This window comes from Cimex lectularius, unplaced genomic scaffold, assembly GCF_000648675.2.
Source record: "Cimex lectularius strain Harlan isolate CLEC.00 unplaced genomic scaffold, Clec_2.1 scaffold199, whole genome shotgun sequence".
Classification (NCBI taxonomy): domain Eukaryota; kingdom Metazoa; phylum Arthropoda; class Insecta; order Hemiptera; family Cimicidae; genus Cimex; species Cimex lectularius.
The window spans coordinates 233,591-246,149 of NW_019392740.1; the positions used below are offsets into that span (position 1 = coordinate 233,591).

The 12,559-nt window shown below is 33.5% G+C and overlaps 1 protein-coding gene across 3 annotated transcripts in view; it reads right to left on the reverse strand.

The window, feature by feature from the left end:
* The window catches only part of LOC106663465 (protein ABHD16A), a 20,877-nt gene extending 11,128 nt beyond the window's left edge, over positions 1-9,749 (reverse strand). For 2 of the 3 annotated variants that reach the window (XM_014388320.2, XM_014388319.2), the window contains exons 1-7: positions 7,954-8,235; positions 7,826-7,879; positions 2,300-2,536; positions 2,179-2,243; positions 1,970-2,124; positions 1,771-1,891; positions 1,122-1,257 (exon numbers count right to left, since the gene is read on the reverse strand). In XM_014388320.2, the coding sequence (XP_014243806.1) occupies positions 1,122-1,257; positions 1,771-1,891; positions 1,970-2,124; positions 2,179-2,243; positions 2,300-2,536; positions 7,826-7,879; positions 7,954-8,025 (840 nt within the window). In that variant the 5' untranslated portion in view covers positions 8,026-8,235. Of the gene's footprint in view, positions 1-1,121; positions 1,258-1,770; positions 1,892-1,969; positions 2,125-2,178; positions 2,244-2,299; positions 2,537-7,825; positions 7,880-7,953; positions 8,236-9,654 lie in introns of those variants that run through there. The other variant, XM_014388322.1, reaches the window with a different exon arrangement.
* Positions 9,750-12,559: the final 2,810 nt, after the last annotated feature.

A 12,559-nucleotide genomic window follows, 5' to 3' on the forward strand; every position in this document is an offset into this window, starting at 1 on the left:
CTTCTGACTCAGCTGAGTTTCTTTTTGTCTCCTTGCTGATTTTGCTAAGGAGTTAAGACAATTATTTTACTTGTTTACAGCCAAAAATTATTCTATAACTCACTTCAATGTATTTTAGTAATTGAAATGTATTATTCACATGATTTGCTTTAAATCTGCAGCTGTCTTTGATGTACAAGAGGCTAGGCTTAGGTGGCCAATAGTGAATCAGAAAACACCATAAATTTAGATGTGGACATCAAGAGTCCACATACAAGATTATTTTATCAAATTTTCATTGTCTAAACAGTTATCATGGCCATAGATTTGCCACATCTAAATATATCGATTATCTAACATCCTGGGCTAATAGTGGATGCTAGTTTTCCTAAAACATAGTCTAGAAAAAACTACTGTAGAATATTCGTGGCCCAGTGAGGGAACAGTAGAAAAAAACAATCATGATCAAAAAGAAAGAACAATGAATGAAGAAGCCTCACTACTTCCGAGTTTTCCTCCACTTTTCCTCTTATATCTCGTAGAAGGCTCGATGGATTTTTTACTTCCAACGTTTTTCCACATTTTGAACCGAAGTAGGTAGGAAACTAGTCAAAAAATTTTCTGAGTTTTCCTCTGCTTTTCCTCTTATAACTTCTAGACCATTCTTCCGATTTTTTTTACTTCCAACATTTTTACATTAGTTTACAATCGAACTAAATGGTTAAATAGTCAGAAATTTTTTTGGACTCTTCCTTGGCTTTTTCTAGACGGATCGATGGATTTTCTTACTTCCAACATTTTTCTGTTAAATTCACTAGTTTTCATGGTCCGCTTGACCAATTAATATCTTTCAATTAATTGAGGTTTTTAGTTGAGATAAAAAAGTCAATGTCACAAGCGGGATTCGAACCAAGATCTTCAGCTAGATACACCGCTATCTAGCCGAAGATGGTGGATTCGAATCCCGCTCGTGACACTGACTTTTTTATCTCAACTAAAAACCTCAATTAGTTTTTCTGTTAGTTTTGGACCGAACTAAATGGTAAAGCAGTCAGAAAAATTTTGAGAGTTTTCCTCCGCTTTTTCTCTCGTATCGAATGTGATGCAGCCTGAAAAATTTTCAAAATTTATAAATTACTCACTGTACTGCAACCAAAGCCGGGATGATTCCAGCCCAAAACAGAATAGCCTGCGTCAACTGCAGTGAGCATGATCCCACTTTCGTAAAATCCTGCATTGCCTTCCGAACAAACAACCAGGACGTTTGCTTTTTCCCCACTAGAAAACAAATGTGTCGCACGCATGAACATTCCATTAATAAATTTAATTAAGACGGTAGGAAAAATTGTTAGAAAAAAACAACTAATATATTGTGAATATTAACTCATTGTTAACAAGTTGAGATAACCATCCCTAACCAACTGACCTAATTAAGGGTCAACAGGGTAAGCAATATTCCGCCATCAACCCTCTCATATCACATATTCATGCTAATAAATACATTCACTCTCAACCTTTACACATATTATACAACTAACCTAATTGAGATTGATGGGGTACTCGATATTCCTCCATCCACCCTCTCACATCACATATTCATGCTAATAAATACATTCACTCTCAACACAACTTTTACACATATTATACAACTAACCTAATTGAGATTGATGGGGTACTCGATACTCCCCCATCAACTATCTCACATCACATATTCATGCTAATAAATACAATCACTCTCAACACACAGGGAATAAGAGATTTAAATATAGTCAAATACTTTAAAATATTCACCCAAGACTTCTCTTGTCGACAAACATTGTGTCGATAAAATTACCATCTACAGTTTTTAGTTTAAAGCGCTCGCCTCGTTTATTCTCAATCAAAACTTTCCGGCCATCCATCAAAGCCGCACCTTTAAAAATGTACAAATGTTTATGTGTTATAAAGTGAATCACGAAAAATAAAAAATGAAAAAATAAATAAAACATACTCAAGATAAAATTTAAAATTGTTGTTGAACCAGGGTAAATCATACGAATACCAAAAGTATGAAGGACAAAGTAGCCAAGTAATGAGCAAGGACTGTAGATTAGACTAGATAACGAACTCCTCCAGCCTTTGGTTTCGGAAGGTTTTTGCCTCAGACTGCAAATTAAAATGATATATAATTTTGTCAAAATAAATAAATAAAGAACTCACCCTTCCTTGTATTCGTACTCAATAGGCCAATAGTTGAAGTCAAAATCATAACGCTTGATTTCATTCTGATAAAAAATGAATAAATTTCAAAAGAATAAATTTTCTTTTTATTCCAACTTACCAAGCCATCCTTTCCCTTGCTGCTCGACATATTGAGTCTGCTCAAGAAAGTCTTATATTTATCATTTGACGCTCTACCGTAGCTTCTGATGCAATAAGACGATCCCATAATGACACCAATACCCAAGCTGACTTTACTGAGAGTTAAGAGAGTTTCGGGTGTCATGTATCCACGACGGTACATATAAGTTGCTAATATGGGTGAGCTATACACGCCAATTTTGTAAAAGACAAGTATCTGAAAAATTGAACAAAACCAACAATAAATGATTGCACAGGAATATAATATAATAAAAAAACTGAATACAAAGTATTATATATGATTGAAAATAAATGAAATTTTATTCTTTGGGTGTCAATTTTCATTACAGTGATTGATGTTCAATATTATTGACTATTATTATGCAGAACAAAATTTCAACATAAAGCTTTTAATTTCTATTGACCTGAAATAGACCTGCTTCAATAAGGTCATATTACAGGAACCTATCAGAAAATGCAATAATAATACTATACGTTCATATTTATCATTGTTATAATATTATATTGTATATATATAATATGGCTGAGAGGATTTGGGGTTGACATGTTGGCCAAGTAGTCAGTAATTTCTACCATTAATGTTGGAATATTCTGCTCCCCATAGTTTTATAAAAAGCCCTTTTGCGTGTAATTTACATTTTATTGCTATATACCTATTTTGTGACCAATAATCTAATTCCTGTCACACAAGAAGGTTTAACACCCAACTCCACATTTGGTGCTGTGGGCAATCTCAATACTTTTTTTTTCTAATTATTATTATTTTTAATCTAAGGTTTTTGTTGAGGTGAAAAATTAGTGAGATAAGCGGGATTCGATCCACAACCTTCGGCTCCAAGGGGATCGAAGTCATGGTAGCTTAAATGGTAAGAACAGCAGCGTATTTAGCTAAAGGTCGTCGGTTTGGATCTCGTTTATGACACTAATTTTTCATCTCCACTAAAACCTTAGATAAAAAGAATAATTAATTGGAATAATTAATTTGATTAATTATGACCACACTAAGCAAATATGGATTAACTTTTTCTTTTCTTTAATTATAGAACTCCAAGGGCAATGCTGGGATTAGAACCCAGAACCACTATTATAGTGCATACACCTTAACAGCATGACCACCACAGTCCATTTTTAACCAATAAATGCCAAAATATTTTTAATTTCAACGTTCTTTACAATACTTGAGGGTGTTCAGACACGATACTTCAAATCAAAGAAAGAGTAATCATTTTATGCTCAAAAAAAAAAATATATATATATATAAGTGAATGTTCATATGTGTGTTAATGATTAAAAACGAATACTACAAAACCGATTTCGATAAAAATTTCAAATTTTTTTTATTAGTGCCGGGCGGGTTTAGAGACTCTAAAATGGTTATATAACAAATAATGGGCATCAGGATTTACAAAAAAGAGAAATAACACTTTTTATTGTCCTCCTGCCAATACTGGGTTATAAAGTTAGTAAATAACAAAAATCAATATTACAATGTATAAATCAAACTATCCAAACTACTACTGCTTAGGCTGTTTTGGTACTCAAAACCCAATCAGTAGATTTATTATTATTATTATTTTATTTTTTTAAGAACAGTTACAACCATGAGTCTTTTTTTATAAGATGAATATATTTCAAAGTAGCCCTGCTTTCTCTAGAATATAAAAAATCTTGACAATATTTCAGGTACACCTTTCAGGCTTTCAGGTTCTTAACAACAGAAAAAAGTAACCTACATGATCTTTAAAAAGAAGTAACTTTTAGAAGAAAAACAATTAAAAAGCAAAGTTAATTTGTTCCTTATTGTTGGAATTTAATGGAATAAGTAAAAATTTGAGTTTTGTTTCCTGATATGTTGCAAACTGATATTGTAAATGTAACAATTGAGATATATAATGTACAATTTTACATTGGAAAGTATCTGTACTTTCCAATGCTGTATTAAAAAATTAAATAACTTAAAAAAAAGACCAACACCTCTTAAGGTGGCTCCAGACATGTGGTATTCACTAAATGCTGCTGAACATTTGCCAAGTCTCGAGATGCTCTGATTGGCATTCGCCAAATAGAGTGCCTATTTATACGTACAAGGTTCGTACAACCATCCAGTTTATGTGGAAACAGCATATACGTATTTGCCAAGTGCAGTGCAAGTCCTCAACTTACTATGGACAATAGTGAAACTGTTTTAGTTTTGTTTTTTATTTTAATTTAGTAAATAATTACAAATTTGAGTGAGGGGCCACTTTAATTACAACCAGAAAGTCATTAGATTGTTTAAATTTTAGTAAATAGTTACAGTGAGGTTTTTGATAAGTGGGAAAAAGTTGAAAATAAACTCATTTAGCAAGGAGAATTCACAAAATAGATTTTGAGGGCACAAGTAAATTAATAAATAAAAATTATGTACATCTACTGGTCAGGAATGATAGTAATATAACAGGGCATTTCTGCTGGCAGCACATCTGCTTAAGAAATGTAGCATTCTTGACTTCACCTCCATGGCAATGGTCTTTATTTGGTCATCTTGTGGAGGTGCCCAATCCTGATCCTTATTGTACAAACCACAAAAACTTATTTTGGATCTCTTGAAACATGTCGGAGTTAGACTGGCAAGTGATGCTTTAAGCAAGGCACATGTACAGAAGCATGGAATGTTAATGCATGCTGTAGACAAATCAGCAACCTGATAGCAGTTTTGACTATTCTATCTGCCACATGCCTAGTCAACATCAAGCTGCTATCCGTGGTTAAGCCCAGATATTTATTTATGCAGCCTGACCAGATAATGTTATTTCCTACTGCTACAACAAGGGATTACTGCAGGTCTTCTTTTGGTGAAATTCCAATTTCGGTTAAGAGCCTTCTTATTACTGTGCTTGGCCTCCATGAAGATGTAGGGCAACAGTAAAAATGTCAAAACTATAGTCACAGAATATTCTTGCCCGACCTAACAACATCTGTTCCATGCATCGAAAAGTCATTCCGATTTTTGTGATTTGGAAGAGAAGCGATCCAAATTATTGGTTCAGATTGGTACAGACCAAGGAACTCCAAGGCTGTCATATTGGACTAATCCATTCCTAATCGAAACAATTCTATGTTGTTCTTTCATTAATACATATCTACACCAGTTAGGAATTGTTCATTTTCAAAAAATAATTAATGTTCACTGATGATTACAGTTGATACAAGTACAGTACAGTTCCCAAATATGTGAACAGGAACTGTACAAGTCAGCACAACCAAAGGTATTGCCACCTCTTCTATGGAGCCTAACAGTTGATGAACTTCTCGAAACTCTGAGCCATAAAGGGATAAGGGTGTCAGGGCTACGCGAATGACATAGCCTGACCACCAGGAGAAAATTCGAGGAAACTCTCTGTGACATAATCCAAGAGGGGCTAAAAATCACAGAAGTATGGTGTAAAACCGCTGACTTAGGAATCAATCCTAATGAAAAACCAAAGTTGCTTTTACACAGAAAAGAAAACTGGATCACATGAGGCAAATATCACTCAATAACACTGTGATAGAAATAAAAAAAGAGGTCAAATATTTGGGCATCACATTAGATAAAACAGTGACGTTTAAGAAACACATTGAGCTCCACCATTATGAAGGAGACACGAGCTTTGATGGTGTGCAGAAGAATAGCAGGGAAAAACTGGGGATGAAGACCAGAAACTTGCTTAGGATATATATCATGATGGTAAAACTTATTCTTACATATGGAGCCATAGCCTGGGCCAATAAAGCAGAACAAGTAAATAAAAGAAAAGAACTCACAAAAATACATAAACTTGCATGCATCTGCATAACGAGAGCAATAACATGACCCACAGTTGGTATGGAAAAAATATTGGGATTAATCCCTCTACACCACAAGATAATGAGGACATATCAGAAAACTATTATATGTATCATTAAAGACAAACCTCCAACAGGAATAAAACTAAAATGGAGAGAGAGCAACAAAATAATGAAGGACCATCCGATACTCATGGCTCCAAGGGATGTATAGGATGTTTGAATTTATTTTCTAAATAAACCTAAGTACCAAAAAGAAAGGGAATGAGAGGAAAACACCTCCTTTAAGAATGGCGCCATCTTTTGCTTCACAGATGGATCTAGAACACAAGATGGTACAGTGGTAGGGGTATTTGGTCCTGGAACGACTCAGAACCCATGGGAAAGCACACCAGTACCTTCCAAGCTGAAGTCCATGCAATCAAGAGATATACTCATTTCAACTTGACTAAAGGGTACAAAAACAAGAACATAGCTACCATGTCAGATAGCCAAGTAACCATCAAAGCACTAAGCTCAAGTATCATTAGTTCAAAGATGTTGTTGAACTGCAAAACTAAATTAAACTTATTAGGTACGCAGAACAAAGTCAGCCTCTGCTGGGTCCCAAGACTCGTAGAAGGCGATGAGAAAGCGGACGCCCTTGCAAGGAAAGGAGCTGCTACACTGCTGATAAGACCCCGGTGGCACACTATCAATGAGTACCTCAGACAGAAAGACAAAAAGAAAATGAAGGAACAATGGAATTCACTTATTGGCATAAACAATCCAAGAATCTCCTAACAAATTTCGGAAGGAAAGAAGTTATAGAATGTCTCAAAGGAGGCAGGAAAAAACTGCAAATCTTAACAGATTCTAAGCAGGACACTGTAAGCTAAATGGACATTTAAAGATTGGAATAATCCAAGACGGCACATGCAGATTCTGCACAGAGGCAGAGGAGACACCAACACACCTATTAAAAAACTGTGGTGCTACACTTGCCCACAGGAAGAAGTGTTTTGGGACACTTTGTAGATGAAGGGAAACAACATACCATGCTTGAGATTCACAAGAAAGACAAAGTAACGCACCATCTTAAAATGTCGGGCAGAAAGGAACCCCCATAACCTTTTAGCAGTTCATTAAGATCAAGCTCAATACAGCTAACTTGGCATCTGCACGATAACCACAACGTAACCGTAAAAGAGATCAACCACTGAAACCAGGCCTAAGTAAATCAAGTTCCTTGATGAACTAGGACTCACCGTGTGCTTTAGGCAGAGAACGAGGGATACAATAGCTCTTAAAGTGCGCAATATATTACACCCCGACCATACACATCTACATCCCAAATATGTGGATACTTTGAGTCCGATTACCTCACGACTATTTGTACACTTTAAAGTGGACAAGAAAAACGACAATCAGATGAGCAAGGCGAGCATTGAATATTGTTACTCGGAGAATAACCGAGCACTGTCCCCGCTAGTCGGGATTCGGCAAACCTTTGCTCGGCTTTCAGTGAATCCCGCATGTCTAGAACTACCTTCATATTAAAAGCACTTTTAAGACTTATACTAAGTATTTGCTTTATCTAAAACAAGAAATATTGTCATAAATTTTTTGTTTTAAGTGACATGGTTCAAAATAAGCAAATACAAATTCATATAGTAATTATCATAAAGTGGACACATACTATGTTTACCAGATTATCACCAATCTTTTCCCATTCATTCGGACTGTATTTTTCCTATAAAAGAATATAAAATAAATATTAGAACAGCTAGACGAAATTATCTACTGGGATAATGTGTAAGGATTTACCCATACAGTCCGTTGTAACATGTAAAGCGAGGGTGAGAAGAAGGTGTGAAAAAAAATTTTAAAATCGAACATTATCAATTTGTTGTTGTTTATCTGTAAAATGAAAACGTTTGTATTTTGCGACAGGGTCGGATTTAATGAACAACCGGCCGTTAATACAATCGAAAAGCGAAAATTCAATTGCTAGGAGCTAAAAAGCGACTCTCATTCTTCCCCAGCACAGTGGAAACAATCGTTTTTCCAAATATCTGTAACATAATAACATACATGAAACCTGTCTGCTCGACGATGTTATTTTTCATTTGTCACTGAGCATCGATTATTCGATTGAAAAAATCGAACTTGAAAATGATTTGACTACTGGCACTGACAACTGGCACTTGGCAGAAATCAGACGCCCTTAGACAGGCAAAAACAAAACAAAAATATATTCCCCTAAGTTATAACTAATAAATTCCCACATACCCACTAACTCTACTCTACTCCTTCAACTACCTATACCATTCTCCTATCAATAGACTGCACAGATTTGGAAACATAATTAATAATAATATCGACTTCTTTAACAGCTCTCTCGACCAGTTCAGAAATTCTTTAAAACCTATTCTCCTCCAATCAATCCTTTCCTTATATTCCAGATATATGCCTACCTAAACCATCACCGAGCCACCTCCGAATTACACCATACCAGTCATGTTGCATGGTGTGTAATGTTCACCAGGCTTCGGTAGACTCTTTGACCAACATGTGGAGATAACAGCAAAAATCATCAGAGAACGGATTTCTCCAATTATTTTCTGTCCAATTCTGATGTTCTCTAGAAAACTCCATTCAGGCCGTTCAATGATTTATCGGCACTTGCTGGCCTCCTGGGGTATAAATTTAGTCTTGGCAGAAACATTGACATTGCTTGCGATTCACAGCTGGTGGGAGGTCTCAGAAGCAGTAGAATTGGTGTTGTGAAGAGCTTGGATTAACAAAAATCTTATCATCCCTTGGTTCTGTCGCTCTCAGTAGTTCCATGACAGGAATCAGTCAATGAAGTTCACCAATTAATAAAAAAAAAAAACTAAGTGAGCCGCATGTTTTGTGGAGCAGTGTATATTCCAAATATTCCTAGTTGGACACGGGCTAGTGATCTGGTGAATTTTTGCTGATGAGGGTACCACAGAGTGACCTCAGGGCCAAAGCCCCAGACCTCCTGAGGTTGTGGACTTTTCCATAGTAGTTTAACTATAATGGTTTTTACAGGAGGAGACAGAGGAGCCCCTGACACATGGACCCACCACACACACACACACACACATATCNTAAAAAAAAAATGATAAGTGAACACTCCATTTTTTTACAAGAAAGAAAAACATCAACAAATTACAGTTGTACAAGACTAAAGAGGCAAAAGTTATTTAAGAAGCCAAAATAAAATCATACATTTATTTAGTTCATCAATGATAATTATAATTTTTGAGCATGTTGAATATTTATGAGTTTTTAAATTGTTGAACCATATGGTTAGAATTATCTGTTGATTGAAATAGAAGTCTTGTTGTTTTCTACTGCATCTTCCTGCTTTTGTTTATAAAATTAATAATACTTAATAATTTTGTATCAGCAGAGATTTTTATTGCTTAAAATATTCTAAAAGGCCATTAATTTAGATGATAACTATCACAATAGATGATAAATAAAGATAATTATTACCTTGTGCCCATGTTAGAAAATTTTCACTCAAAATTCTACATCACAAACTAAGAGGATATTTATCTATTTTTTATTTTTGTAAGACAAAAATTTGGACTTCGTCAGATGTTTTATACATTAACCAATGTTTTACATTGAATTTTTTTCCTTACCAACTTTATTGAAATATTGATATAACGACAAAAATAATACATTGTTCTTATTACAAAATTTCATGTATTGCACGTTATAACAAATTGAGAGTATAGGTATCCATAAAACCTAATCCGTGTAAGGGCTTACAAATTCTAATAATAATTTTTTAACAATAAAATAATACACAAATTATACAATTAAAAAAATTCTTATTGCAGTTAGCTAGTTGAAAAAGCTTATTGAAACGAATTAGGATTTTGTGCTCAGTAATAAACAATTACAGTTGACTCTTGATAATTTGAAATCTGACCACAAAAATAATTCAAATTTTGAATAGAAAAGAAAATCAAATTACTAAGGATAGATATGTATTTTATGTATTTTTACAAGGTATTACTTCAACTGTACAGACATAAATCATTGTAAAAATAATGATAAAGTGCAAATAGATCAACTGAAAAATTGAACATTGCTATGTATTTTTAAAAAAATTTGTAAAGTTTATATAAAGAATTTCAGTTCTTTTATTGTGTTCACGATCACAACAATAGAGGTGTAAACAACAGATTAAGGGTAATAAAACATAAAACAACAAATCATTTATAGTTGAAGGAACATGTAATTTCAATAATTTAAATGGAAATTTAAATATAGAACAAGAAAACTCAATAGGAAACATTAGAACAAAAAATATTGAAGCTAGTTAAATAAATTCCTACTCAATTTATAAATATGTGATGATGCATTTGATGGACTGTAAATGTACTAATTATTATGATAAAACATAGTGTTCATTATGTAAGGAAGGAGAAAAATGTACACATAGTATAAATAAAAAGGAGTTAAGTTGTCACTTTTTCTCTATCACTTCTCTCACTCTCTCCTCTCTCTCTCTCTCTCTCTCTCTCTCTCTCTCTCTTTCTTTTTCTCCCTTTCTACTATCCTCCAGTTTTTGTTAAATTAAACTGAAGGAGATTTCAATTTACAATAAAAATTGTTGGTATCATGAATCTTCATCATCGTCAAAAATCATCGCCATCTAAATGTTTTACCATCGAGATAAGATTCGATTTTCTAGATTTTGCTCACAAACAGCCAAGCTTTTTTAAACCAATTTTATCACAAAATTTAACTTGAAGCTAATTATGAACAAAGTTTTCCAGCAATTAATAATGAATATTTTTTTTACACATTTACAGCTAGACAACAAAAGTAAAACTTAATTACTTGTACAAATTGTTTGGTTTTTATTATTCATTAAGTTAAAAATAAACAGGCAATAAATCAGAAAATAGGGATCTATCATCTTTTGTGCCATGTGCTAAAGTTACACTATAATCATGTACACATTTCGTCTCAAAAGTTGTTTCTAAGACACATATCAAGAGCAATGTAACTTTCTTGGCTGGTATCTGCTGAAATATCATTGTCCAGAAATTAGAAGCATATATCTGTCCTACTAATTCACATGATATTACAAAAAAACAATTTTATATAACAGCGGAACAATTGTTTAAAAAAACTTTCAAAGAAATGGTTAAATTTAAAAAATCGGCTGTCTGTGATCATAATCATTAAAATAAAAGATATTTTAATCAACCGAGTTATATAAATAATATATTAACATAACTGTTATATATAAAAAGTATATATAATAGTTATATATAATAACAATCAACCAGGGTGATTTGGTAAGAACTCAATCCAAATAAGTATACACATTCTCTTAATTTTAACGTGTTTTTAAAAATTGATTAGTCAATGTTTATAATAAATAATCATTATAATAATAAATATTGTTCAGGTAGCAATTTTTGCACATATAATACGGAAGACTGGCAGTGAAGAGTAGTTGAGGCATCATCTATTGACGGAGTTTGATTGGAGCACTTCATCACAGATGGCAATGTCTAGATGAAATGCTCAGAGAAAATATTTGAAATTGCTTCGGTTTACCGACAAACAAATTATTTAGAAGTTAGTTTATTATAAATGGACTTGTAAAATAGATAATAACGACGTGTAAGTTTAGGAGGTACAATTCTGAGGATCGTTCTATGAAAATGTAATTTTAATGATAATACACTTTAATGTTTAGTATAATACACCTTCACTTGTTCGACAACTAAATTAAAAAAAGAGCGAGAACAGAAGAACTAGAATGTTTAATTTGGGCCAAACAATTTTATTATTGTAACTATGGGCGTATTTGTTATCCGTTTACAAACACGGCGCTCGGACATACTAAACCTGCAAGACCGTCAGGTTCGGCATAACTGTATCTCAATTCTTTGAGGCGCTGACGACGAGTCGTGATAAGAAAATTAACATTCAAATAATTTTAAATTATTCACATTATTTCTCACAAATACGGTTATTTACGGGAATAAATTATTTTTCTCATTCATTTGATATATCGGAAGATATTAGATTAGCGAATTAGATAGGAATTCGCTAATTCTGAAACTTGCCAATCTGGGCTTCTCTTTCAAAATACTGAATACTCTGAAATCTATATTTGGTTCTATGGTTTCATTTGTGCGATATAAAAATGTTATTTCGAAGTTTTTCCAGATTAAAATCGGCGTGAGACAAGGACGTTTGTTAAGCCAAATCCTATTTTCCTTGTTTTTAGATGACTTAAGTTCCATTCTTGAATGTGGCATCACTAAAGGGGACAAATTTATTATTATCCTTTTGTACGCGGATGATTTAGTGATCCTATCAGATAAAGTCGAGGACATTCAAAGAAATTTTAATCTATTAGAAG